General features: G+C 39.9%; 1 protein-coding gene across 1 annotated transcript in view; it reads right to left on the bottom strand.

The window, feature by feature from the left end:
• Positions 1 to 27,567, bottom strand: part of LOC145993730 (protein O-mannosyl-transferase TMTC1-like) — a 647,925-nt gene that overhangs the window by 440,385 nt on the left and 179,973 nt on the right. The window contains exon 2 of the mRNA XM_083129469.1: positions 2,936 to 3,113. Within this exon, the coding sequence (XP_082985595.1) occupies positions 2,936 to 3,113 (178 nt within the window). The remainder of the gene's footprint in view (positions 1 to 2,935; positions 3,114 to 27,567) is intronic.

The raw sequence follows: 27,567 nt of genomic DNA, 5'->3' as shown, positions 1-27,567 counted from the left end.
GTGGTGCACGCCAAGTATCCAGCTTCACCATCAAACAACTCGCTATTAATACAGCCACCAGAGGCTTTTCTATAGTCATATCAGAACGTTAACAATGGCATCTCGAAAATAAATTTCCGACAGCAAAGAAGTGGTCTAAATCATAGCGTTGACTTCCGAGTCAAACTCTTAATCGTTTACGTCCGTGCGGAAACCGAGAAGAATTTTGATACTGGATACAACTCCGACATTTCAAAGCATCTCAATTTTTCTGACGGCGACTGTCAAGATTGAAAACATCCATCTACTTCCACGCAAGACGTCGCTTTGTACGACAGTGACGCGAACTGAATCAGCCATCCCGAGTCACGTCTCTTTTTTGCCTCATCCCACACTGTCCCGCGAAGACGTTTTAAGCCCTCCCTGCATAAACGGAAACAAAAGAAACGCGATTTACATTTTTGTCGTGTCACGTCATGGCCAGCCCCCCGACGGCGGAATGACATGAGTTCCAAACGTCGCTAACGAAGCTCGGTCGGCAGAAGAAACGGCAGGAAATTGTGCTTGCAAATATAGCTTGAATTATTAAACGGTCCCCGTCGATTTATCAACCGCCGCGTCCCGCGCAGGAGTCCAGGACCATTTATAACCCGCGATGGAAGAACAGGAAACGTATGGGAGTGGCTGAAAACGTTAATGTGGGTAAAGAGCTGTACAACTCCCCGCGGACGTCCATCACCAGGAACCACTCTCTGCGCGTCCGCATCTTCCTCCTTTCGCCGGGGGTCCTGCCCGCAGCTTTTAATCCCGGATCAGCTAAAAGCTGTCAAGTCATGCAAACCCCAGCTCGACCTTGGGAACGCCAGATGAAATATTAATCATCCAAGAAGCTGTGGACATAATTTGGAAGTCTCCATTTGCTGAAAAGGTAATTTTTAATGGCATCTGTCTTGCTGGTCTCACTTATCGCACACCGTACTGAACACCTTCGTTCTAACGTCACTATAAATGTTCTCGTTGTTAGTTTACAATGTTTCCGGGCTTGACGAAAAGTAGTGTACGTATTTATCATGCATGCTAAAACACTAAACCGAACAACGAAATCAATCCGCGCTGACGTCAGTAGACGAAGGTGCTCAACACGGTGTGCGACAAGTAAGGCTGCTCTCTTACTCGTAACTTTGGCGTACGTACAAGGTGTTTCAACAAAGCTGGCCTTTTCGTTCGTTTCGAATATTTTCCCCCATAGTGTTGGCAAAACCTACGGACTGACATCTGTTAACGAAACTCGGCCATTTGTCGTAACTTGTTTTGGTGGAATGTTGTGATTTATTGGGTTTATTTGGCTTCGCTATTCTGACACTTTTGGCTAATCGCGAAGATTAGGATGAAAAATTAACTGATGGACAAATACAATGGATGCATGCATGCTTTGACTAGGGTTCGAACCAGGGACCTCTGGCTTCATAGCGCGTTACGAGGCTGACAACTTTGCCACGGAGGCCGCCATAACTTCATGTTGAATAGACGCAGGTGCGATGCTCACACTATCAAGCAGACATTTTCCAACATGGACGCTTCGTTCTAAAATGCATGGGTTTGATAGCGCCTGCCGAATCCCCTTTGTCACAGCCATGTACAACGTGCGTCGTGTTGACCTGTGTGTGTGTGTGTAATTCCCTTTACCTTTCTGGTTCACGCAAGGGATTGAAGTCTTCTGGGGGAGGTAATATGCATTTTCGTTCAGAGGATTTCCACGCATTAATCAAACCTAATACATTTTCCGTTCGATATACTGCTTTCAGAGGCTTTCATTCGTTAATAGAAATCAATATGTAATCCCCTCGCGTGATTAATTTTTAGCGCATACTTATTAATCCCGCTTGTTTCTACTCTCGAACAGGAGTGAATAAACAATGCACAGGAGATATACGTAGTTTCATCTCGGAGAACACGGCTGTATTTGATATTTTGTTGTATATTGTACCTGGAAAGCCAAAAATTAAAATTGCACCCTGTTCATGGAACATTTATGGTAGATTTTATGACGACGGAAGTAATGAAAATTGGCTTTTCTGGCACACAATTTATTACACGCATACCAGTAATATGAACCGTTCTGCAGCTTCAATCCAAACTGTGGGCTACCTGTGGTACAAGGAAAAAAATCCGAGTTATTCGTAACTATTCTGACCCTATATGTATCATGCTTGCACACTCGACCAACAGGAGCTATTGCACTGCATGTGCACTGTTGTCTGGTGACCCGCTGTTCTACAATCTGTGAAGCAAGCGAAACAAGTCATCTGCGCAAGTAGGACTCGAGAGGGGTCGACCAATGAACGCGCTAGAGGGAAAGGGATTGCTTGTAAGGGAAAACGCTTCCAACAGTTTGCAGCAGCGCGCACTGACTTGTTCCACCCACTCGCTTTGTCCCCTTCTCTACCGTTATGTACCGCTTTCTCCACAGACTGCTGGGACAGAGTATAACTATCAACATTTTCTTAGCTTGAGTCGTGAAGAGTTGAAGAGATCTATGGTATACTGCGTCACTGTGACGCTCTGCCTCAAGATCTCTCGGTATACATGAACACGTAAATATGCACCTGTCAAATTTTGCTGCAGAGTGATGAGATATTAAAATAAGTTTTAAAATCGTGTCTCATATTTCTGGCATCAGTATTAAAATGAGCTTGTGATCACATATGGGCTGTCCCAATATCTGATTGGACCTCCCTGGTTTGATACCCGGTGGAGGCTCACGGTAGTTTGAATCCCACTTTACTATGTATAGTTGGTTCCGATTAGACTATCTGTACAAAAAGTGTATTTAAAATAATAAAAGAAATCAACAATATATGTGTGTGTGTGTGTGTGTGTGTGTGTGTGTAAAAGTAAGAAGGAATTATCGGCATACGGGGATTATAAACATGAAAATACCAAAGTAGTTACTTACCGCTTCTGTATGGATCGGATGAGCAGCGAACAATGCCCCGGCCATCCCTGCGAACTTGGGTTTGAGTCCCGCGACGGCCAGGCACACCCTTGTGAAGAGAAGCGACGCGATGGCGTGGAGAGCTACATTGCACACGTGGTACCAGAACGGCTGCAGCCCAAACAGCCAGTAATTCGCCCTAGAATAAAGAGACATGCAGACATTAGTTACCAGTCAGACGTCATCCTCACTAGACTACCGTGGCTCCGGTGATAATAATTTTGTTTCGTTACTAACTGAAAATATATCCATGCTTTTTCGACAGTTTTATTTCTTTATTTATTTGAAAAATACATTTTACATCAGGATATCAAGCGGAAAAGAAGGGATCAAAATAATAGGATGGACACACGTACATATATAACAAGACCAATAACAACTAGGGTAAAACCAACATTATTTACTCTTCAGCTGCTTGATGCACACCATTCTGTAAGTCTGTTTCGATAAATGGAAGCCCTGATAGTCTTTTAGTGAGTTGTAAATGGTTTGTAGCCGGTAGAGAAGTGATCTTTGTTCTAAGGATAGTCTTGAAGATTTAATGTAAAATAAAACGTTGTTGCATTTGCTGTTGGTACGTGGAATTCTGATATTAAGAAGTGGCAAAAGTTCGCTGGTGAAAAGTTGCCCATTCAAGATTCTGAAAAGAAATGTTAAATCTGAGAGTTGACGGTGAAGAGAAAGATCACGAATTTGTAGAGTGCATAGAATTTCGTGTTTGGAAAAGTTTGCAAGGGCTGGACATCTATGCTTCTAAAGTACGTTTTGAGAGCAGAAACATGTGTTATAACTGTAAATTAATCCAAGAGTTTTCATTGGATTCAAAATGATGTAGCTAATCTATGTGGTGGCTGAAGGTCAATTTGCTATCAAAAATGACACCAAGATCTTTGTGCTGTTGTTTTTGTCCCATGTAGGTCTATGACCGAGTGAGTGAACCAAAATCCACGTCAGTAAAAATACACCATTTTTGGAGAAATGCACTAAGTTTACAAGTTTCCATTTTTGGGATGCAAACCCATCTCTCCATGATCTTTAATTCCAAGCACGAGGACGAACATTTTAAAAGGATTAGAGAAATGTTGCAGGCGCAGTATTTACGAAACTCTTCTGGCACAAATATCTCTCGCAACATAAACACAGGATTAGCAAGGAGAATCATTTCGCGCAATGAAAATGGAACGTGCAGCTCATGTTAAAGTTGCCAGAGAGTAGTGACGTACACAGTTTTAAAGTAACTGATGTATTATTTCCAAACTTTCAACTTCGTTATCAAAAGTGCCTGTGCGTTATTTTTTTCCCGAGTTAATTTCGGAGAATGTATAAGTTAAAGTTTAAGGACATCAGCGGTTATGACGTGTAAGTTCTTTACGTCATAGCCTACGGTGAAAAATATCCTCCGTTTATATTTTGGGTTTCCCTACCTCTCCTTTTTGCCTTCGCGATTCTTGAATTTACCGTTTTGCGTCATACAGTCAAAAACGTAAAAGTAATATTCAGTTAGTTTAAATGTTTGTAAAATGTGAAATTTATATCCAATTTTATATGTTCATCTTACGTAATCATATGTTGTTAAAGATGGACAATTAAGGTGTTAACAATATATATGTTGACTGGTAATATAAATTTGACACCGTTAGTTGGTAACAGGAATTCCCCTGTTTCTACTTTCTGCTACATATAGGTAGCTACAGTAGACTTATTAATGTATTGGACGTACTAAAACTCTGAACTGCAGGCTCCCATAAGAAAAGAAAAAGCTGACCGCTTGGCAGGAACTCATGGTCCGTTTGATTAATTCAATCCCTGAAGATTAGAGTGACATTAGCTCTCGAAAGTTCGGACGCCTATCCGGATATCACCTGGCTGATATCCCGAGAAAACATTTTGAAACATTTATAAGTTTGGGATTAGAGTTACGTATACTAAACTCATGAACGCTTTATGGCAATAATAATTTTGTGTCAGCCTTTGTGGCTAAGTTGCTGCTGCTACATACGACATCTGTTACGTGCAACAAACATGGCGAATAGAATTTACGGATGATCCTTTGCCACCGTTGCAGAGGTCGGAGGGGGTCTCGAAGGAGCCCTTGATCACAGTTCCTAGCAATTGGCTCGTGTTCATGTGGCTGGATTTAGCTCTTCCATCCACACGGCCGCATAAATGGCAGGGTGGAGAAAAGCCAATATCTCTAAATGCAAACAATGGACGTCGATTGTTGGTTATTCCCTCATGTGGGTCATTTACAAACAGACTCTAAATGGTGAACATACCGGAATGAACTGACTTTATAGCCGGGCTGCACCCAGACAGAGTAACGATCTACCAAAGAAAAGTAGTAAAATAAAAATCACCTGAGAAGTTTTTCGTAGAAGCACCAAAATATTACTTCAGTTGGCTGTATTGTGTATCAGTCTTATCTGTAATTAACAATTCTTTATAATAATTAAAATAAATTAATGTGACTGAAATGAAATTTTATGTTTGAAATTTAACATTTTTACTGACATTAAGATTCGAGGTTGGGCAACGCTCCCCTCTGCCTCCTCTTTTGGACGTCCATGCAGAAAAAAAGATACGGTAAGTACAGTCACTAATTAAATTCAAGGGGCAATCCCCTCCCCTTCCTCACACACACATTAAAGTATATATCTCAGACTCTGTATTTCTAAGGGTCTAAATTCCCAAACAGGAGAAGATCATTTCTTTCTTCTCGGAATATATGCATCATCGTTATTTATTACTATTCATCAATAATTTTCAGCATTGTAAGTTAATTTCATACTACAGGAATATCAGATTTTTGTGACCATTGAAAATCATGGATCTAAGTTATAAATAATGTATTTTGTTTTAGGTAAAACTTGACTGTGGTGTTTCATGAATCAACGTACAATTCACATCTGTGAGGTGTAGTACATAATATGAAATGTAATATTATTGTTGTTCTTATTGTAATAACACAACTAGAATTCGTTTTTTGTAGGTTATTATCCCCTCCCGCCGACCCAGACAACTTTTTGTTGCATTCGAAAAATAATTGACAGTGTAGCGTAAATAGCGTTTACCAAGCACAATTTGTTTTGTTTTTGCTTCGGATTCGTAGTTGCACATATTGAGACAACAAGGCATTGAAAGCTATGACTATTTTTGAAGATCCTATGATCCCTTGAAAAAGTAACAACAGGAACCCTAACAGTGAAAATATAACAATTACCTCACCATATGTACCAAAGGGTCATTAATATCAAATGAACATAATGCCAAGACGCTAAAATTACCAGCCTGTCAAAATTTGGTAGATGATTCCGATTCCAGCCCAACTCCGCTTGTGAATGTACAAAATATGGGGAACGCAGACCGTATGGTTTCACTTTCAAGTGGTCAGATTGGCGCTTGTCCAATTCATTGGTCATTTCCGCTGATCCTGGCAAGCATTTGTCTCATTCCTCGAACATATTGCGCGGGGATTCTTTAAAGTCAGAGAATGCGAATCGTAGCATGACTTAAATAAGTACGTATGTAATAATTCTGTGGGACAACTGCCTTCATTAAGATGTAAACGTAATTAGACATTATTGTGCAAAATTTCCTTTCTTTACATTATGTATGAGCACATCTCTTCTGTCTTTTTCTGTGAAAGACCCCCCACCCTTTAATGTTATTCTTTCTTTTAAAAAATCACTTGGAATAAATGACAAACAAAGGACTTTTATCAAGGAAGTCGGAAATGTTGGTGCTAGGTAACTTTGGTGCAATATATTTCGGTGCCAGGGAATTTTTTGTGCCTGGATATTATCATGCTTAACATTTGATGCCTTTCTCTCTTGCACAGCCCCCTCTCTGATCTATGGCCCACAATATACATGATAAAGTTGTGATATTTGTGGACGAACATACTCGTACACCAGACATTTGTGGATTAAACACCGGATTACTGCACAGCGAAATGAAGACCACTGCCAGGAAAATTACCTAGCACCAAAAAGTGCTGGCACTAAAATGTATGCACCAAGATGTCCAGCACCAAAATGTCCTAGACCACTTTATCAGTAGTTGCAGTGTAAATGGAAAGTCATTTTAAAAGATAACATTCAGACACACTGTCTATCACTACTCCTTGAACAAATGCATAAGATTTGTGTTTGTATAGAGACAGGGTCCTTTATCCTCATCGCAGGTAAAGAACCACACAAAGAAACAGATGAAATGACAGAATGCAGCTCTATCTATATTTCAAGATCTCAAGACTACCAAAAGAGAAAAAATAGCTATCAGAAGAGAAGAATCCCATGAGGTCTACAACTAGACACCTCATTTTTTTGTGACCAAGGTAAAACCCATGTTACAAATGACACACAATGATATTGCTTCCTATGTGGAGAAAGTATGGAAGAAAACATGGTGAAATGCATCGAGTGCTAGAAATGGGTATACGATTCGTGTTCTGGCCTCTAAATCTAGGAACTGCATTCCTACATTTGTGATGTTTGCAAACAAACTACAGTTCAATGCTGTGTTTACTTTCTGCAGCTTCAAAATTAATGTCTAGAATACGTTTACTTGTTAATCCTTTTCCATTTTTTTTATTTCTTAGACTGAAGATATGATATATATGTTCAGAATGATTGTGGTTCTAAATAAACATACTGTTAATAGAAATCTTACCACTGTATTCTGTAGTCTTTGAGCCTTTGAAACATGTTTTTTTTTCTCAATTTGGGCTCTTTGTTGTGCGATTTAGGAGACAAGTTGCCTAAATCGCACCGTTTTCAAGAGATGGGAATTTAGTATTTTTCTGCTACTTCTATTTGGAATACAATTTTCTAGGGACATATGAAGAGAGGTAAACGTTCCCTTTACGAGCTGGATCATAAACTTACGTCATGTCACTTGTTTTGCAGCTACGCCCATATATTTGAAAACTAGTGCGATTTGGGTATCTTTCCCCCACTACTGTGCTCACGCGTTGGAATTTTTTGTCAATACATTTATATTCTGAGATTCGAATAGTAGGTATCAGAAAACGCAATTGATCTGGGTTTATCGTCATTTCAAAGAAGACTTTGCAGTAATACCGCAAATGCTGAGGATAAACCCAGCAGGGGCTATGCTACTGCAGCGAAGCATCTTTCATTGCAGGAGGGCCCAATGGAACATGCAACAGTCCCATCCCTCCATACGGGAGCACCAAACGCCCGTTAAGCAATACAAGGAGGGACAAGTTCTCCTTGATAACCCATCCGAGGAGATATAATTTGAGTTCAGCATTTTAGCTGCTGAGCACATTCATAAATCTGATTTCCCTTCCCGTGAGGGGATGATTGTGAAAGGTTTCGTTAAGTTAGACGTGATTTGAGACTAAATGGCTTTTACGATTGTCTCCAGAATGCTTTTTTTCAGCCATTCTTTTCCTCCCCATTTCTTCCTGCGACCACCCCTTCCATTGAATTTCCTTAATGTAACCAAGGGAGGTATTTCCATTCCTTCCCGGCGATCTGGGAAATGGCGGCTCTCTCGTCTCCAACCAGGAGAAAATAGACGAGTGGACTTATTTCCCCCACCCTCCGATGGAACGCCGTTCTTCTGGAGAAACAATTGAAATTTCGCAAAATTAATCCGGCATTCGTAGTGGTTGTTTGAAATGTAGGAGAATTTCGGAGCGGAAGGAATAAAGGCAGAATACGAAACAATGGCATTTTTTTCCTGAAGGAATTGCTTTTCGCTGAGTGTCACTTTTATATTATTCACTCCTGGCAGATTTTTATCGGGAAACAAATGAATTCTTGGAAGTCGGAATGAAAAGAGTCTTTAGTCGCTGTATAGGACTAATGCAAGCAAAAAATGTTGCATAGCCATAAGAAAATATTTTTTTTCTACTCTATTGTTTGGCACTTATAAATAGCAGCTCACCTTTTTCAACAAAGACACAGGAGGAATTGTTTGCTTGAAAAAACGAGTATAGAAGTCCGTGATGTTATATTTGTTCGCTCAATCGAACACATTGGTTTAGGGTTATCAATAAATGGAGTAAGATTTACTTAATTTACCATACAACTTCTACGATATTTCCAATGCATCTTTCTATATGTTATTGCTAAACGGAGATAAGGATCGTATTTGTACCTGACATGAAAAATATATACATTAGAGAATATTATATTTTTATAACATCAAAGCCTTAAAGTATTTTAAGCCAACTTTTTCCACAAGGGTTTCTCTTAACGTGATTGATGATTGATGTATAGTCCATGCATTCGTAATTTCGGTAATTTGTGTACGTGATGAGATCAGCACCAATATCCAACCGCAATTACCCGAGTAATAGTGTTCCCAGGTGTATTTATTAGAGGCTGGGTGAAGTCCAGAGCCATTCAGTGCAGGAACATTGCTAAAAATAATTCTCACTGCAATCAACCATCCCGACAGTCGAACCAGCCTTCCGCTCAAAAATTGCAACATTGAGACACCCGTTCGCAATTGGTTCTACATTCGAAGGCTCAAACACAAGATGTGTCCAAATATGAGCCAAACATTTGTACCCAACAGATTTTAGATGAAAGTTATGAAAATTTCATCGTGTTTTTCAGTAAGCCCCTAACAACAACAATTTTCTCCTCACCGGATGAAAGATGTTACCTGGAGCTTCCATATCATGGACTGTTATAACACTGAAACGTTTTAGTATTATGTCATTATTAACAAGGTGGTTGTATTATATTTCATAATAACTGAATCTTAAGCCACGAACTACCACACCAAGATGCATGTACAACACCGAACAGCTCTTTTGGGTTTGAATTATTCTGTCGACGATCTTCGACGAATGTTCATTTCCCATGCGAAATCCTCTCTTTTGTACTATTTTCAAGATCACAGATTAAGCATAGATGAATCACTTGTAATTACAAAAACATGCTGCAAACAAGTTTCCATACAAAATCTAGACAAAGCATTTCTCAATATATATAAATATACATACACAAAACAGAACACAATACAATAAATATTAAACTAAACACACGCATGTAAATAAGTTACAATTTATATACATTAATACAAAAATTACGCTTTCTTCACAAAACAGTAAACCAGTTACATATTTTCAAGTGGAGACGTCACATAAAATTATGGATCATATTATCGCTTTATGGCCCATAAAAAATATTTTTTGTGATTGTTACGTTAATGGATTTAACTGATATGGATACTTTGGTTTAGCCGAAAGAAGTAATCCTTTTCAGTGTATCAGATTTACTTGTGAAAGATAATTCTATTTTTATTTCTTTTCAACAAGCAGTTCAGGCAGAGAAACTTTTGCTCCCATTGAAGACTTTGTACCAACTCCTGCTGATTGTTTCATCTTTCCTGTGTTCGCGTTAGCGAAGAATAATTTAATTACTCCGGGTAAAGATACTCAAAACAGTTTCACGAGGAAAGCATCTCGCGAGAAATACTTTCCGCGCTTCTCCAAGATTTCCTTTGATTACTTCCAGGCAAATTCGAATTTCCTTTTAGAGAACCTGCAGCGAGGCATCAGTTGAAAATTCTATGAATAATTCAGGAGTTCTGCTTGTTGCACAAAGTTTGAATTCCCGGAACATCTCAGCTGAGAGTTTTTGTCCCTCCCTTTTCTAGAGATGTATTTATTGAAACTAAACCAAATAGAAATCCCACATGGCACGGGATTAGCAATTGTTTTCTTACTTCAGATATGGTCTATGTCCTCTTATGCTTTTAGAAATAACATGGAGAGGAAGAACTGACAAATTATGATCCATTCGATTCACGGCCAACTGCAAGTATTTACAATAAACGTTTGCTCAGACTGTGCCTGCAATTTAAAGTGAATTCCGGCATGTAAAGGGTGACCATTTCTGAAAATACTCAAATATCAACCTCTCCTCCACGTAGTACATCCTGGACTGAAATGTGTAGACTAACGAGGCTCTGGCGTCTGAGCTGATAGTCAGTATAATCGTCTGTGAGGTTTTCTATTGTGTGCTGTTGATCTTTGATAGTTCTCTCACCAATTTCATTCTGTCACCATTCATTCTCATCGTCGCGATTAGCCATACTGGTATTAAAGCGAAGGAGACTCAAACAATGTATAAAGTGGATTGCGAACCACTCTATAATGTAGCTACAAGTATGATCGAGTCCAGGATCCCGTGATTACAATACGACTGCGTTATCACTATACTATCAGGGTTACTCGTGTAGACATTCAAGTAGAAGATAGAAATGTATAAGAAATTAGGAGGAAACGCCTTTAAGTTACACGAGGTGCATTCGGGAAGTAAATATTGATTACATGTGTCTCGTGTAGCTCCAAACCTGCCTAATTGAACATGGTCAAGTCAGTGTTCACGGTCATGCGGCAAATTACATTTTCTGAAACGATTTCGTGCATTTTATCCGCATATAAGATCAAAGCAAAAGTAAGGAGTCAAATAAAATTAATAAAAGCAGCAGACGGACATGTCTTGTGACTTCATTCGCCCCTGTCGTTAGTGTTTATTAGGTTTCTTCTGTATTATTGTGAATTTAGTAATGTAATTATGAATTAGTATGGTGAAATGCAGTGCAAAGTGACATCACGGTTAGCGTTATACGGGTGGCCATGAAATAGTACAAAGAAAAACTATATTTATGGCTGCAGTAAATTCATTCCTTATAATTCATGTCTCGGGCCTCTCCGATAGCCTTGTGGTAATGGGGCTCGGCATCAACACAAGGTGGAGACAAAAAGAGGTTCGGATCTCATTTGAACTTAAGGTTCAGTCCCGATTAGCTTTTTCTGCGTAATCTCCATCGGCTTCCACGTAGACCTCCACAGTCTGAATTCGCACCTCTATTGGCCAGTGATTCATTTTAAGCTAAATGTCTTCCGGTTAGGTACCATATTTCACCTAATCACCATCGCAGATTTTGTGCCAAATTGTTTTGCATAAAAAGTGGAGTACTACCTTTATGTGAAGCTTTTCTAAAAATTAAAAAAGTTGTAGTGATCTTACCAGTACTCAAGAATCATTTATTACTAAACTGTCTTTGGTACAAGATTGGGATGCACTGAATATTAGTGAATACAAGTTAAAATGTAATAGTCCAAATTCACGAACATCATTTTTAGTGACAATCTAGGGAGCACTTTTTTGGTCTGAAAAGAGATCGGATATTGAAAATAAAATATTTTGTATCCCAACACTCTACGCCGCTATAATTGCTTTCATTATCTGACGTGTGAATACGACGATTAACCGATGAAAGGTTATCAACCAATTCTTGGATTGAAAAACAGGGTGCGACGGCGACTGTTATACAATGAAATACCGTAAGATGGGTGACGCCAAAACACATTACTATATCTAGAAATACACAGTCTCAGTTGTTAATTTACAATTTCGCGAGAACTACCCTGTATTTATTTGAAGCAAGAATCTTGGGCCTTTTCTGATGAACTTCGTTCTGCATACATGTAGGTATTATTCCTTGTACTTCGTGTATTTCATAGGAACTCCTGCTGAGCAGTTGAGCACATCTGTTCTAGATACTAACATCGAATTTCTATGCATTTGTTTTAGTATTGTATTGTTGTTTCAAGTTTTTTTAAATATAGTATTGCATTCTTCTTTCGAGCTTTACGAAGTTGATACTTGGAAAGAGGATACGGCGAGGAAATCCAGACTCTTCCAAAAGACATCGCAAAAAAATAACAGTAGAAAAGAAAGGGTTTTAATCTCAGAGATTGAAAAGCAAAGGGACTGTGTAGAGGGGTGTGCGGGCGGTCTGGGACACGGCGAGCAGAACCGGAGAGAAATTAAAGTTCAGTGGCATGATTAGGACCGTTTACAGAAACGTAATTACGGGAATGTCTTCGTCTCCAATCCCTCTTCGCCGCTCCTCCTCCCTCCCTCCCTCTCTCTCTCTCTCTCTCTCTCTCTCTCTTCCTCACTCACTCTTGCCTTCTGGTCGTCGTCCGTTAACACTTCTTCAACGCGGACCAATTTTCCAGTCTTTCTTTTTTTTCTGTTGCAAGAGAGCAGAAACCAAGCTCCTCCAGGGATTTAATTCTTGGGAGAAAGATTTCTGCGGAGGGGAACGTGCCAGACAGACACTGCACGGCGATAAAAACTTTTCCCGACGTAATTACTTACTGGTAGGAAGAAGGATGCAAGTGAAATATTATTGCGTTGTTTTAAACACTTTTGCTCTGTTGAAAGCAACAATTAACTGTGAAACACTGATTTGGTCTGGGATGCAGTCTAAAATATTCTGAAGGTCAACATCCGGTCACTGAAGTCGGGATTTAAAGGAAGGGGTTGAGGTTTCTTCAGTACCCCAAAGCTTTGAAAGAAGTTTATTTTGCGTTCATGAGAAAAAAGCCAGTGAGAGTGAAGTAATTTTGAAGTATGATCCAAGGAAACATTTCTGCACGTTGATATCCTATTTTACATGCTGAAAAGAAATACTGGTGAAGCACAAGCTACGTTACATAGGAAAGCAAATGCTTCCAAACAAATATACACAAGATCGATGTGTTATATTATGTTCAATATGCACAGCATCTGCTTGAGTGCATGCTTCAATTCGACGTTCCCAGTTGCGTAAGACGTCTGCTAATATGGTTGGAAGAATTGGGAGCCTCTGTTATCCTTTCGTCGTGCTCAAGGCTCTTAATTTTGTTAGCGTACAGGATGGTCTTTACGTTTTTGCTAACAGATTTCACCCCATCTCTGTCCTCACATGTAAAAATCCAGGGATGCAAGGTCTGGCGGCCGTGTTGGCCATTCACCTATGAAACATAATTTTTGTTTCACTGTGTTTAATAACGCCATTTGCAAAATCAGCAAATATGGCGAATGGAGACTTTCCTGACCGTTGTAGCCGATATGGCGCATGCTTTGATGAATCATGTTTCATAGTGCTGCTTAAGATATGGACTATATGTGTCTACATCCAGTGTATTCGCCCTCAGTGCAACACTATTGGTGTGACAGTTCTCGTTGAAATGACATAAAGCAGATTCAAAGCATACGTAGTCATTTTCATGCATCGTCCACACCAGCCGGTGCGAAAGAATAACCTCATGATTTAACCTGGTGAGAGGTTTGGTGGACAATGATGAAGTACGGAGCGTGCAACTGCCTTGCATCCTCCTGCGCAGCGGTGAATTCTGGGAAGCAGCCTCCTTTTATGGACTTAACGCGCTTCTTTGTTCCAAGAATATCTTCTTGGAGATGAATCTTCTCTGTCCTTTGAACAATCCCTCCTCTCCCACCCTCCGCTCTTCCCTCAAGCAAGCGGGGAGAAATTGGCTGCCTGAAATTCTCTTTCCTTCCCTTACAAGACGCGACGTTAATGAATATAGACAAAATTCACCCAATAAGAAACCGTTTTCGATTCACAATAGCTTCGGAGGTTTTATTCCACCTTCTGAAGGAGGTTAGGGGAAAGGAGGGTTGGTAGCTACGGGAGTAGCCACGGACAAAGACAGAGAAAGGGGGAAGGGTAGATGCTCTGCTTTAAGTAACAGACAACACAAATCTTCTTTGAAGATCTTGTGGCTAGTGTTTCCAACTGTTGCTGTTATTATTATTATCCGCGATTTTGCACACACTGGATACAAATCACCACAGTTTGTGGTTTGCATCTGTAACTACATTTGTTACGAAAAGGAATAGTATATTGTGGAATAGGTAAAGCAGATGACTGTTGTACTTGAAAAGAGCAGGAATTGAATGGTGTCTAAAGAAGAGTATGTACAAATTAGAACATAGTACAAAGAGAGGAGTGGTGAAAGAACAGAAGCGGTGCTCATGATCGTCCGGAAGGGGAGGGGAGGAGGACACGTCCCACGAAAAATTATTAACAGGCTCAAAATTACTTATAATTTAATTTCAATAACATTCATTCATCCCCAGTGGCGCAGTGGTAGCGTCGTCGCTTTGTAATCAAGAGGTCCCGGGTGCGATTCCCGGTGGAGGCACATACTGGTTCGGATCCCACTTGAAACTGTAGGTCCAGTACCGATTAGCCTTACTTTGCATAAAGTGGACTTTAAACACCAATCAATCAATGAATCAATCGATAACATTAATTTGCATTAATATTTCGTAAGGGTCTGATAATCTCAAGACAGCTACAGGTCCTCAAAGGAACGGAAAAACTTGAAATTGAACCGCTATTGTGGCAGCATTGTCTTGGTGAAGAAAGTGCCTTAGATCTCTTACATCGCTTGTGCCAGTTCCGGCGTCCTCTGTCACCTCCGTCTCCTGCGGAATCATCCGCCTACGGTAGTGAAGTAAGCCAGGAAACAAAAGCGCTGAACCGCATCCCTACTCATCTGCATTACCCCCTGAAAATGTGCCTTCATTGTCCTCCCTAGAACAACCCATGCGGACTATCAAAGCAATATACATCTAGAGCAGGTTTCTCAATGTCTATTACATTTAAAGAACTAAGATATATTGTTTTACCAACTTAAATTCAACCAGTGTTATACGTAGTCTAAACTCTACATAATTATTTCTGTTATTCGCAGACTACCATTTCATTTTACCGGCATTTCTCTAGTGTTTAACTCAAAGGAATCGGTTGTCTATCGTTTTCGTTTAGGTAGCAGCAATGAGTTCCTAATTATCAGTCACACGCCTGATATCTTAAGGTGCCGCTTGATATTTCCAACCGATTGTGTGTGTGTGTGTGTGTTTGTGCGTGCGTGTGTGTGCGTATGCGCGCGTTCGGCTGCCGAGAGGTGTCAGCTGTCATCATTTAACATTGCTATTGAGAGAGCTTCGATTATAAAGCTAACCGCCTATGCACAAATGATAGCGGCGGCTTACATATTTACTCTCTAGGATGAAGTATGTGTAATTTGTTTAAGCAAGTGTATAGGAGGGCTTCTTAAAGTACTCCATGTTAGGAGAATCAAGACTATAATTCTGCCGGCGCCCATGCTTTTTGGTCCCGTGAAGTGTAATGCCCTTCAAGGTGGATCCCGGACTGAAAAAGGTTGAGAACCACTGATCTTGAGACAAGAAACAAGGAAGGATGATGATGTACCAGCTGGTAACGCAACCATACTGACACACTTGTATTGCTTTAGCTGCACGAACAAGAGCCCAAATATGATAATTCGGTTACGTACTAACGTAATTTCCTAGCTTGAACCCGCATTTGCTTTTAGCCCTACAACCGCAATATCGCTCTGACGTGAAAAGTGTTAGGTTACGCCCACATCTAAGTACATGAAACTCTACCCTTCGCATAACCTTAAACCACGTTTTAACAACAGAGTTGAATGTGGTAGGTTATCTCGCACTCGGGTGGCACAAGTTAATGAAACCTGGCAGGAAAGTACAATGCAGAACGGTTGTCCGAGGGCAGTCGACTGTATGCTCTGCAACATTTCAAATTAAATTTTAATTTGCACCGCAATATTTTGATTATAGTTCAAATAATAACTCAAGTCTTGACATGAAACAAACATCTGCATGCACCGAAGCTTAGCATATCCTAGAGAGTTTGCAAATATTTTTCGTGCAAAAAATTAGCTGCTCCAATATACTCAACAATTATTACGTCCCTTTAATAACGATATGCTAGATTTAAAATACATGTTATTCTTCTACAGACAAAACATATTTATTTCTATTGAAAATGGTCCACATGTAGAAGAGTTTTTAATACCTAGCATTGTAGACTTTTATAACTTCTCGATATATTCGCAATTCCGTGCTGGCAACCCTAGTGTGCGTTAGGGCCTACATTCCAATTCCGCTTTAAACTGAAGGTCCATTTCCGAAGGGCCTGTCTGAGCAGGAAATTGACTTAACTCAATGTTAGAATGAATAGTTTCACTTACATTTGCTTTTAAAAAGTGTCCGAAGATACCACACAGGATTTGTTAAAAATTGCATTCATATACAATGGCTGTGATTACGAAGATAATTGGTAAGAATTTTATTACAATATCGGGAGACGTGTACTTGGAACACCTGTAAGCAATATTCAGTAAATCTAATTTGAACGAGTTTTTTTACAGTTTATTTATCTCACGTTTTGTATTATTAAGTAAGGTATGAATCTTTTAAATATAAATTACGCCATATATCTGAAAATTATAGAGAAAGCACTTATACAATCATATGGGCACATTGACAACGTGATATTCGAAAGGGGGATGAGTGATAAACCCCCTCTCTCCCCCATGATTTTTTTAAGAAACAACACTGCACATTAATATACAACTGTTAGTGCAAAGTCGCACATTGGTTTTCCAATTTGCAAAAGACAGGTCGCGAAACTACATACCGCAATAGAACGGGTTGCAAAAGAACAGGTCACGAAAGAAGGTTGCAACGAACAGTTCGCAAACGGCAGGTTGCAAAAGAGGATTGTTTACGGACAGGTCGGATAAAGACGGGTCGCAAAAGAATTGGTTGGTTGCAAAGGACTGGTTCCAAAAGGACGGATGGTGAAAGGACAGGTCGCCTATGAAGGTAGATAAAGGATGGGAGGGTTGATACTAGTGCAAACTCGCACAACGGGTTTCCCATTCGCAAAGAAACAAACCGGAAAACCACATGTCGAAAATGGACGGTTCGCGAAAGAGGATTGCAACGAAGTTTACAAAAGGACATGTTGCAAAAGAAGATTTCCTATGGATTGGCCGCAAAAAGACAGGTCGCATAAGGACGAGTAGGAAATGGACGGGTCGTAATAGAGTGTAGCAAAAGGATAGCATACACAAGGATATCTATATTCATATCGATATTTCAACATTGTCATTTTTATAGTGGTCCTACTCTTTGTCAAACAATTATGAAAGCAGTACTTTCTTCGCACTGGTGTAATATTGAAATCTATGCGTTTATATCCTATTGCATGACTATTAAACAACTGTGATTATTTTCAATAATATTTTGTTTTCCTTGGAATCTGTTACTGTGGTGGTAATTTTAAGACAAGCTACATAACAAATAAACTATTTACAGAATCAGATAATCGTTAAATAGGGATGCATAACTCCCGACTGAAGCTTGTTTAATTGCTGCATGCTGTGGAAAATTTCAACACTGCAGAGCCATTTTAGAAAGAAGGTTCCCAATGCATTTGGAGCAGGAGGCGAGAACTTCGCCTTGAACGAAGCCCAATCGATATTTCAATTGCACATCGCTCTGATGTTCGTCCAGCGGATCCGCGAGCCCTGCATTATGCATGAGGGAAGATGTTATTTGTGTCGGCAAGGAATGCGAGCTGTAAAAGAGAAATATTATATGGGACGACAGCCGCGCGAAATACTCTTATACGCTGAATCAACTGCGTCACATGCCGACCGGAGTGCCTTCGCTATGGTGCCGGGACAAGCATGGGGCAGGCAAAGCGCGAGTGTTGGAACAGAGTAAGTTAGAACAGGATTAAGTGAGAGAGAATTAAAACGGGAGTTGATTACGAGCGAAATGGAATACCGTCAGCAATATTGAATAAAACTGGAGATTAATTGCAGAAAGGTTAAAGGCAAAATAACCCTGATAGGATTAAACGCAAAATAACCACAAAAGGATAATATGTGAGAAAGCACAAAAGGGTTGAAACAAAAATGAAATAACAGAGCAAGAATTAACATATAAAAAAAATATTCATGAAATACTTATAGGAAACGAAATAACCACCAAATGATTAAAATAAATATGAATTTACAGTAATATAATTGAAAGCCAAGAGAAATACGCGCGAAAGCTTAAAAGCCAATTGAAACAATCATGATAAAATTAGAAGCCAGAAGAAATGGATGCGAACTAATTAAAAAATAAACGTGGAATTTTTGTATCTCTATGTGTATTTTCGTTATTTAGCGCTGATTTTCTGGCCCTTTTGGCTAATCGCGACGACAAATATGAGTTGAATGAGATGAAATTGACGAATGGACACCCACAAATAAAATACATGGGCAGGCAAATACTAGAGTAGAACCCTGGACCTTGAGTGGCGAGATCAATAGGCGAATCAAAAGTGGAATAGAAAAAAACTCGCAATATTTAAAGTTGAAGAAAAATAACCGGGACTTGATGCTACAATTCAGTCTGAGTTCGTAAAAATTAAACTACATAAGAATTAACTATACATTACAGAACACTCATCATTGCTTAGTATCTTCACGCAAAGAAATAAAAGTAAAAACAAAGGACAAATTCTTTCTTTAGTTTTCAACCGAAAAGAGCACTTGCCCTGAATACGTCGTTGCCTTGTAATCAAGGTGTCGCCGGATGGATACTCGGTGGAGGCACATGGTAGTTCGGATCCCACTTTGAATTGTAGGTCCAGTCTCCATTGGACAATCTGTGTATAAAGTGGACGTGAATCATGAATTCGTAACATTTTCAAACTCAAATCGAGAAGTGAAACAGGTAGTCAGTCAGTCCTTAAATAGGGCTGTAGAACTCCCCACTGAAGCCCAACCAAGACCAAAGTCAGCTCGTAATTATAAACAAAACACTTATTTTAACTCTATGGTGTATAGTGATAAAAGCTCACATTGTTGTTATTCAGAGCAGTCAGGAAAAAGGATAAAAAAGATATAAAAAGACCAAACAACTCTGAGGAGACGTCCTTTCAAAAGGACCAAGATCTGTAATTCAACCTACGAATAAAACTAAAGCCGTGTTACCTTGGCTTTCTTTTCAATTTATTTCAGTTCTCAATTATTTTTAGGCATTTCCATTTTAGAAACTAAATTGTCTTGTCAAATCCTAATACAGTAGAGCCCCGAGGATCCAGGGCTTACAAGGTCTCGGTGCTTGCTTTCTTCGAGGTTGGCGGCGAAGAGAACTTCAGAGAGAGAAAGATAGTTATTTCATCCCCCGCAGCTACGTATCCAAAGCTCCAGCCTCGGATGCTGCGAGTGAGGACAGCAGAGGCCTAATAACCAGTGGAAAATTTGCTCTCTCAGAGATCTACCTCCGGGAAAACCTAGGAACATGAGCACCACCGTTATCTAAATTTGCGGAAACTATTTCTGCAGGTAGCAGCCTGACGTTATTTACAATAAAAGGCATTGTTCACTGAGAAAACATGACTTTGTAACAAATTTCCTAATTGGTGTATTGTTTTGCTTGTACTATTTTTTTCAAGAGGATTCTAACTGTAACGTTTCCACTTTAGAGAGGTAGTATAACTGAATTTATTTTCTAAGGTCAACATCACTTTGATTAGAGATCCATAATCAGATCCCTTTCCAGGAGCTCAATTACACATTTTTATCGAGATCAACAGCAATGCAGATGATTCAATTCCTAGTTAGAAAATGTGTATCAAACAAAGAGTGACATCTACATAAGAACATTCAGTCCAGAGATTATATAAACAATGATAACGTACTACTCAAAACAAAAACAGCTTTTAAATGTTCACAGATTTAATACTTTTGTGTTTTCCATATTTGTTGTTGACCCTGGAAACGGACATTGCTAGAGAGCTTAAAGAAAGAGTATTTTCATCCCGAAACCCGAAGTGATATTTTATTCTTCGTGTTCCAAAATATGGGCGTCAGAATTTATTACAGATGCAGGAGTTTACATGGCCTGACCGGAATTATATAGGCTAATATTGAAATTTGCAAAACAAGTACTTATTACAGTATGTTTTCAAATATAAAATTGAAAAAGAAGTAAATTATTTATTTTATGATTAGTTGTCGCTATGGAATTCGTTTCTATAAAACATCTATTGTACAGTGGTCAGTATTTAGCCAGTTTATTGCTAAGGAGTAGACAATAATATTTCAAGTATTTGTACAATATTAGAACGCGTATACACACAACGTACTCGTTCGTTTCCCATCCTTCGCTACTACATGCCGATATTTGCAAAGTTATTAGAGCATTGAGGCACTCTATCTCAACATGCGAGCGCACAGGATGTGACTATAAAACTGAAGAGTATTATTAGCCGTTGTCCTCAAGATTAGTGTTGGTAGTGTTGCATTCTATCGAGAAACGACTAAGAATATTGTAACGACACCAAATAGTGTGAAAGCAAGTTATATAATTTGAAGTTTTACACGTAGATATGTTCAACATAGACATAATTGTGGTCTTGCGTTTATTAATTAACATAGATGATAGTATAGTATAGCAAATTCTGTGCCATTAGGGGATGAGGCAGAACATGGTAGTCCTTTTAGGTGAAAAAGCAGCGTTAAGTTAATTATTTTTACCGTAATTCTAATCCACGTTAATAGTTATTTTCACTACAATCCTTGTTTCAAACAAGTATTTTACAGAAAGTAACTTTCAGGTAACAAACTTCACAGTTACTTTAAGTGTGAATTAGTGTGTTGTTTCCATCACAGGCGTGAGCCGAGGTGGGACTAATGAGGCTAGACACCCCTCCGGAATTTTGAGAAAATCAACACTCTCTAATAAAAGGAGTGAATAACTAAGGGGAAAAGAAAGTGGTAAGCTGAAACCCACCATTAAATTGTGCCTGATTGCCCTTTTTTTAGGGTTGAAAGTTCTAAAAATACGAAATACATTGTCGTGTATTCCGAATTCCTAGAAAGCATGTACCATCCACTTTTACAATTCCGGCAATTCCTGAAAAAAAATTCTGTGTACGCCAGTGGTCATCACGTAACAACAATTGAGGAAAACCTATCAGGACTGTTGACAGGAGAGCTTGAACTACCAAATATGGAAGCCCATCATGGAGTTAATACGAAATGCCATATCAATGGCGTTCTTATAAAACAAAAATCAATATGACGTGGTGCATTTAATGGAAATGCCACCACTGCTTTACACAAAAGCCGGTGGTCGTTCCGAACCTTTTGTGGCATTTGGTTGGAAAATGCACATCCCATTAGGAGCTGGGACAAATGGATGTGCAGATAACATGTCATCCGCAAACCTCACCGACACGCCCGGTTTTTAATGTCTCCGCAGGACAATGTTCTGCATCGGAATTTCCAACGAAGCAAACAACATATTGCAAACCCAATCCCCGTTTGTTTGCGACGATTGGTTGTTGATTTATTAAATATTCGCTCGCTGTCGATTCCGCCGTGTGGTTGTCGAATGTGCTTTCGGGCCAAATGATATTTTGCACCCTTTATTTTCACTGTGGCTAGTACTCATAATTACCTGTTTACCTGAATAGTAACAGAATGTGGAGTTTACCTTTGTTCGAAATTCCATCCGAATGCGCATAAATTCAAGTCTAGTGTTGTAAACACTGGATGATTTTTTAAAAATTAAGTTACCTTAAGCGTAACGCACGAGTCTCAGTTTCGAGTCCTGGTTAAATTTCATATTTTTAGAATTTTGTGCCGCTTTTATGGCAGTTTTGTCTAATAGCGACGACGAGGATGAGCCATGATTAGATGAAGGGACACTCACAGATAATTACCTATGCTCAGGCGGGGCTCGAACCTGCGAAATTTCGAGAGTCCGAGGGTTAAGCACTTACGAGATTGGCCGCCTTGTCGGCGTATCATCGTTCAGGTCTGAGCATTATTGACCTCTTGAATTTTGTAAAGTGGACGATATGAAAGTAGTAAATGTCATTATATTTTTACTATCCCGTGTTTATTTTTAAAACAGCTGGATGAATTGGGTGGTAACGTCGTCGCCTTGTAGGCAAGCGGTCCAGGGTTACCGATGAAGGAACATAATGGGTAGAATCCCACTTTAAATTGTACGTCCAGTCCCGATTAACCTCTATGTTCATCAAGTAGACGCAGAAACAAATTCAAACGAACAAGCTGAATCAACGAGGTGAAAACTGTCATTAACGCCCATTGGGTACGCCACTAGCCACATATGTTTCTTCCGTTAGTATTATAGGATAAAGCCCAATGCCCGATTGAAGCACCTTGAAATTACCCGGATTCACAAATATCTTACTCAGAAAAATAATGTAGGTGCCGGGTAGAAGGTTTCCACACACAAGCACACGCACAAGCACTCTGGGATGTTGTGAAATATTTTGAATTGCTCTGGCTCGCTTGTAAGTCAGTTACGGTTTGCATTTTACTTTGTTTTATCTGTTTCATCATAGATTTACCTACAGAAGTATGTACGCATTCACGAGCGTAATGTGATCAGCACGACGCTCCATCCGCCTTTACCTCCAGCGTTGCTCCCAGGTACGCATTTATCAGAGGCTAGGTGAACCCCAGAGCCGGTCCATGCAGCGATATTGTTTGAAAAATCCCCACCTGATATTACCTACTCTGGGAATCGGACGAGGTCTCCGCGTAGTAGTCAGACGCTCTACGTCCGTGGTTCTCTAGGGAGGTGAAAACGTAAAATAACAAAAAAAGGGAGCGAACATAATAATTTCATTCAGTAGATACAGATAACGTAACCTCCCTGTGTACAAGCCAACTAGTTCTTGGAGTGGGGTACATTTCATAGCCTTGCATAATCTATGTGGCGGATTGGTTGGCGCACGGCGCAAGGACTCCAAGGATCCCGGCGGTTGTATCCCGGCCTGGGAATGAGTTCTTTGTGAGCGCTCCTTCATCAATTCCAGCATCCTCACCATCGAGATTAGCAAAAGAGTGGAAGAAAGGGGACGTAAATTAACCTAATTTAATCAATAATTCATTCAATTAGCCATAAGCTTGGATTCCATTCGCAAATAATTGGTTCAGTCCAGAATAGATTTTGTTCGATCTCTTAGGTCTAAACCCTAAGACTGTCCACCGCATAAATTTAACTTATATTCATTAGAGCAGACTTGCAAGCAGTATGTAGTGTTGCTTTGCTTCTGCGGTTTAGTTGCAGAATAAGGGTATCTCGATTTTCATGTTTATGGCATTACAAATCGTAGTTTCCAGGGACGAAGTTTCCTCAGATGGATAACGTGCTTCATCCTCCTGCAAAATTAGTCCGAAGCACGTATTGCAAAGACGTACGATCTCTCTCTCACACACCCCTCCCCCCCTCTCTATCTCTCGCAAATACGCAAATTCAGTGTCAATATTAGGAACGGAAGTTACCTTGAAAGTTCTATGCAGTGAGTCTGAAAGTAAAACAGAACTTTTCTCTCTGTCTGTCTGCCTTAGTAACAGAGAGCGAAAGTAAAAAAGAAAAAAAAGAAATGTAATTGAAAGTTTGACACATTGAATCTTCAAGCAAGTTTCACTCAAGCATCTAATTTATGTAATTACGCGTATCTTGCGTAAGGTATTCGAAGAATAAAGTACAGTGGAACAGAATGCAATATTATTTAATGATGTCTAATTTCTCACAGCAGACCTCCTGCAGATTGCAGATATCTAGGAATTTTCCTCGAATTTCTTCATAGTTTTACAGATCGGTGCGATGCTAGGGATCCGGGTTCGAATCAAGACCTGAGCGTTGATGCTCTTTGTGAGTATCACTTTGTTAATTTTATCACATCATCACTCTTCCTCAGAATCGCGATTAGCCAAAAGTTTTTGTAAACACCATTTTGGGAAACTTTGCAAAATTGGAAATGATTTTCGAGGGCAAGTTAGTAAATAGGTCACAAATTGATTTGGGAACCTGCTGCTAGCAGTCGCTAGATAGCAGACGCACTCATGGGCAGCTCAGTTTAAAAATGGCGACCGTGCTCGGTGAGTAGACGTTAGAAGATCCGCTTATTCTTGTGCGTCTTTTGTATACAAAATGACTTCTTTCCAATGGATATTCAAAAGGAATCTTTCCTGTTTACGGTGAGAATCTTTGTAGAACTGGGTCGAAAAGGACGGACGCGGATGATGATGTTGGACGTGAGGTGCGATTGTGGCTGGGACAGCAGCCCAAACACCTTTATTGGGACTGATAAAGCGATTGGATAAGTGTATCAATGTTAGTGGAGAATATGTTAGAAAAAACTGTTTTTACATCAGTTTCTCACATAGTATTTTAAAATAAATATTTGTGACTAAGCAACAAAAATATATTGGGAAATGTTTACACACCGATATCTACATCGCTATCGAGATAATCAAATACTGCAAACACTAGGACTAACGGAATACACTGGCAACATTTCTTCGGAGCAAGTCCTTATGGTTTAAGAAAGTAACCTCTCCTTCCAGAGATGGTTTACAGGAATCAGAGCGCATCACTCCGAACGACGCAAACCCCTCAGAAGGACTTGGCACGAAAGGGCTAATTACTCTCGGTGCCCACACCCCGTCCCTCAGGCGTCCGCTCCGGTTAGTTACCCCAGCAATCTGCAATTCCCCTCCCCTCCTCTCCTTCTTCTTCTTCTTGTCTCCTCTGGAAATCCTCTAATTTCTTCTTCCAGGAGACCTTCGTTCCTTGTTTGTGGCTCGGATGGAATAATTCTGCAGCGAAAAAGGGGGGAAACCCTCCATGCAAAAGCGACGTCGAAATTAAGCTCCTGGATTGCTCCAGTCGGATGCAGGAACTCCTGGAGACGGGAAACTTGTTTGCTCGGATGCGAGTATAACCTTCGTGGCCTCGGCTTTCCTTTTTTTCTTTACTTGCCGAGAAAGGATCGCCGAGTAGAAATGTTGAAAGGGAATACATTCTTCACGCAATCCGATCTTTTCCCCATCGAATTCTATATTTTGCCTCGGAAGAAATTTCCAAAAAATCTACACTTTTGCACTGATCGATACGCATCTGGGAATCGTAAATGATATAGGTAAGTCAGTAAGTAGGTCACAAACGTTTATTAGGAAAGACTAAGAGAGATACTGACTTATAAACCTATCTTATTTTCCATCATAATCTCCACCAACATTGATACACTTATCCCATCGCTTTTATCACTTACCCAAAATCTGCTGGATTTAAGTTTTAGGGCTGCTGGCCCAGCCACAATCGCACCTCACGTTCAACATCACCAAGGTGCGCACACTTTTCGGAAATTCAAAAGATATTGCATTATGCTATAGGCTAAACCATGAGAACACCCTGTTGCACTTGCTATGCTGCCTATCGTCACTCGTCTGCCAGCTCGAATCATCTCCACGTACAGTCCTCTAGCACGGTCACCATTTTTAAACTGAGATACCCATGCGTGCGTCTGCTGTCTAGCTACTGCTAACTGAATATCATAAAGCTGGATTGTGCTGCCACCTAATGGTACTTTTAGAAACTACTCATTACTATTTTGAGCTGATCCACAACAGTTTGTGACCTATTTACTGACTCCCCGTTGTAATATGTGTTCATAGAGGTTCAATAATATAGAGGTTCAAATTAATTAATACACAATAAATTATTAAGTGGTGGCCTATGCTTACAGCATCAATACCATGACAACAGTTACAATGACTTGTTTTGGATCAACCCAATCTCGTATAAAAGCGTATGTCCTCAATCACTGGATCATAAGCACACAGCTGAAAACCAAAGGACCTTGATACCTGAAACTTTCGTAGCGTCTTTCGTTCATGACGTAAGCCCATCCTAAGAAGAGAGCATACCTCTGTGGAGCAGTGGTTAGTACAGATGTGTGTCCATTCATCAATTTCATCACATAATCACTCATCCTCATAGTCGCAATTAGCCAAAAGTGGAAGAAACCAGACGCAAAAGAGCAAAACTAAAAAGCGATTTTTCGAACTTCAACCCCTAAAGGAGAAGGTGTGTTATTTTTTATATTTTGATTCTTTTTCAGCTCAACACCATTTGAACCAAGAAACCTTAAAGTTGAGGAGTGCCTTCATCTTCAGACGCAAGGATCCGCTAAGAAGGGGTTTCCGAAATAAAACCCTTAAGGGGAAAGACTTGTGTTAAACTGTTATTACAGCCCACACCACTGAGCCTAAAAACTTGAACATAGGAATGTCTGCCTCTTGCACTGAAATAAGGCAGTATACTATAGCTAGAAAGCTTTGGGAAAGTTAATAGTTTATGTTCAGATATGTAAATTGGGAGTAGAACTACAGTATATATTCCAGGTTCCAAACCATTATGTGGTGTGATGTCTCCACTGGGTGATGAACACGGAGCCCCTTGACTACAAAACAACACCGTTACCTACGATGTACAATCTGGGATGAATGTCTGGGATACGAGAATGTACTGCTATTTCCGGTTTGTTTATTTTAAGCAGCTTCTCTGCCTGTGCATGAATAATGACTGGATTGACTTAGTGTAATCACGTGAAAGTCTTGATTTGGATAAAAAATCGCTAAATTTGACCACTTGCCAAAACATAATCGTTCTTGGGCAGGGAATCGACACCTAAGGATAAAGCGAATTCCACCCCTTTTCGGCCCCTCAGAAGCACAGCTCTAGCAAGGTAGCTTACACGTAGCATCCACTAATATATTGATTTCATCCATAAACATTGACTCAGTAGTAGAAAAACAAGATCCTGGGGTCATCCTCAGAACTTCCTGCTTCATTTCTCTCCTCCCTCAGGTTTGTATCTTCGAAGTCTCATTAGTTCTGTTTTCAGCGCTGAAAGATGAATCCAATCCACTTTCTACTTCATCTTGATGACGTATCTCTCCCTCTCTCCCGAGCCTTACAAGCCAAAACCGCGGACCTCCGGGACAAGTATTAATTACTGGGTGGCTGAAACTGGCAGCCGGGATATAAGGACGCGCACTTCGCGGTCTCAGCGCTGCC

This window comes from Lepisma saccharinum, chromosome 10 (assembly GCF_977018435.1).
Source record: "Lepisma saccharinum chromosome 10, izLepSacc3.1, whole genome shotgun sequence".
Taxonomy (NCBI): domain Eukaryota; kingdom Metazoa; phylum Arthropoda; class Insecta; order Zygentoma; family Lepismatidae; genus Lepisma; species Lepisma saccharinum.
Note: the sequence above shows the minus strand (reverse complement) of the source record. Positions and strands in the feature narration are given on the sequence as shown.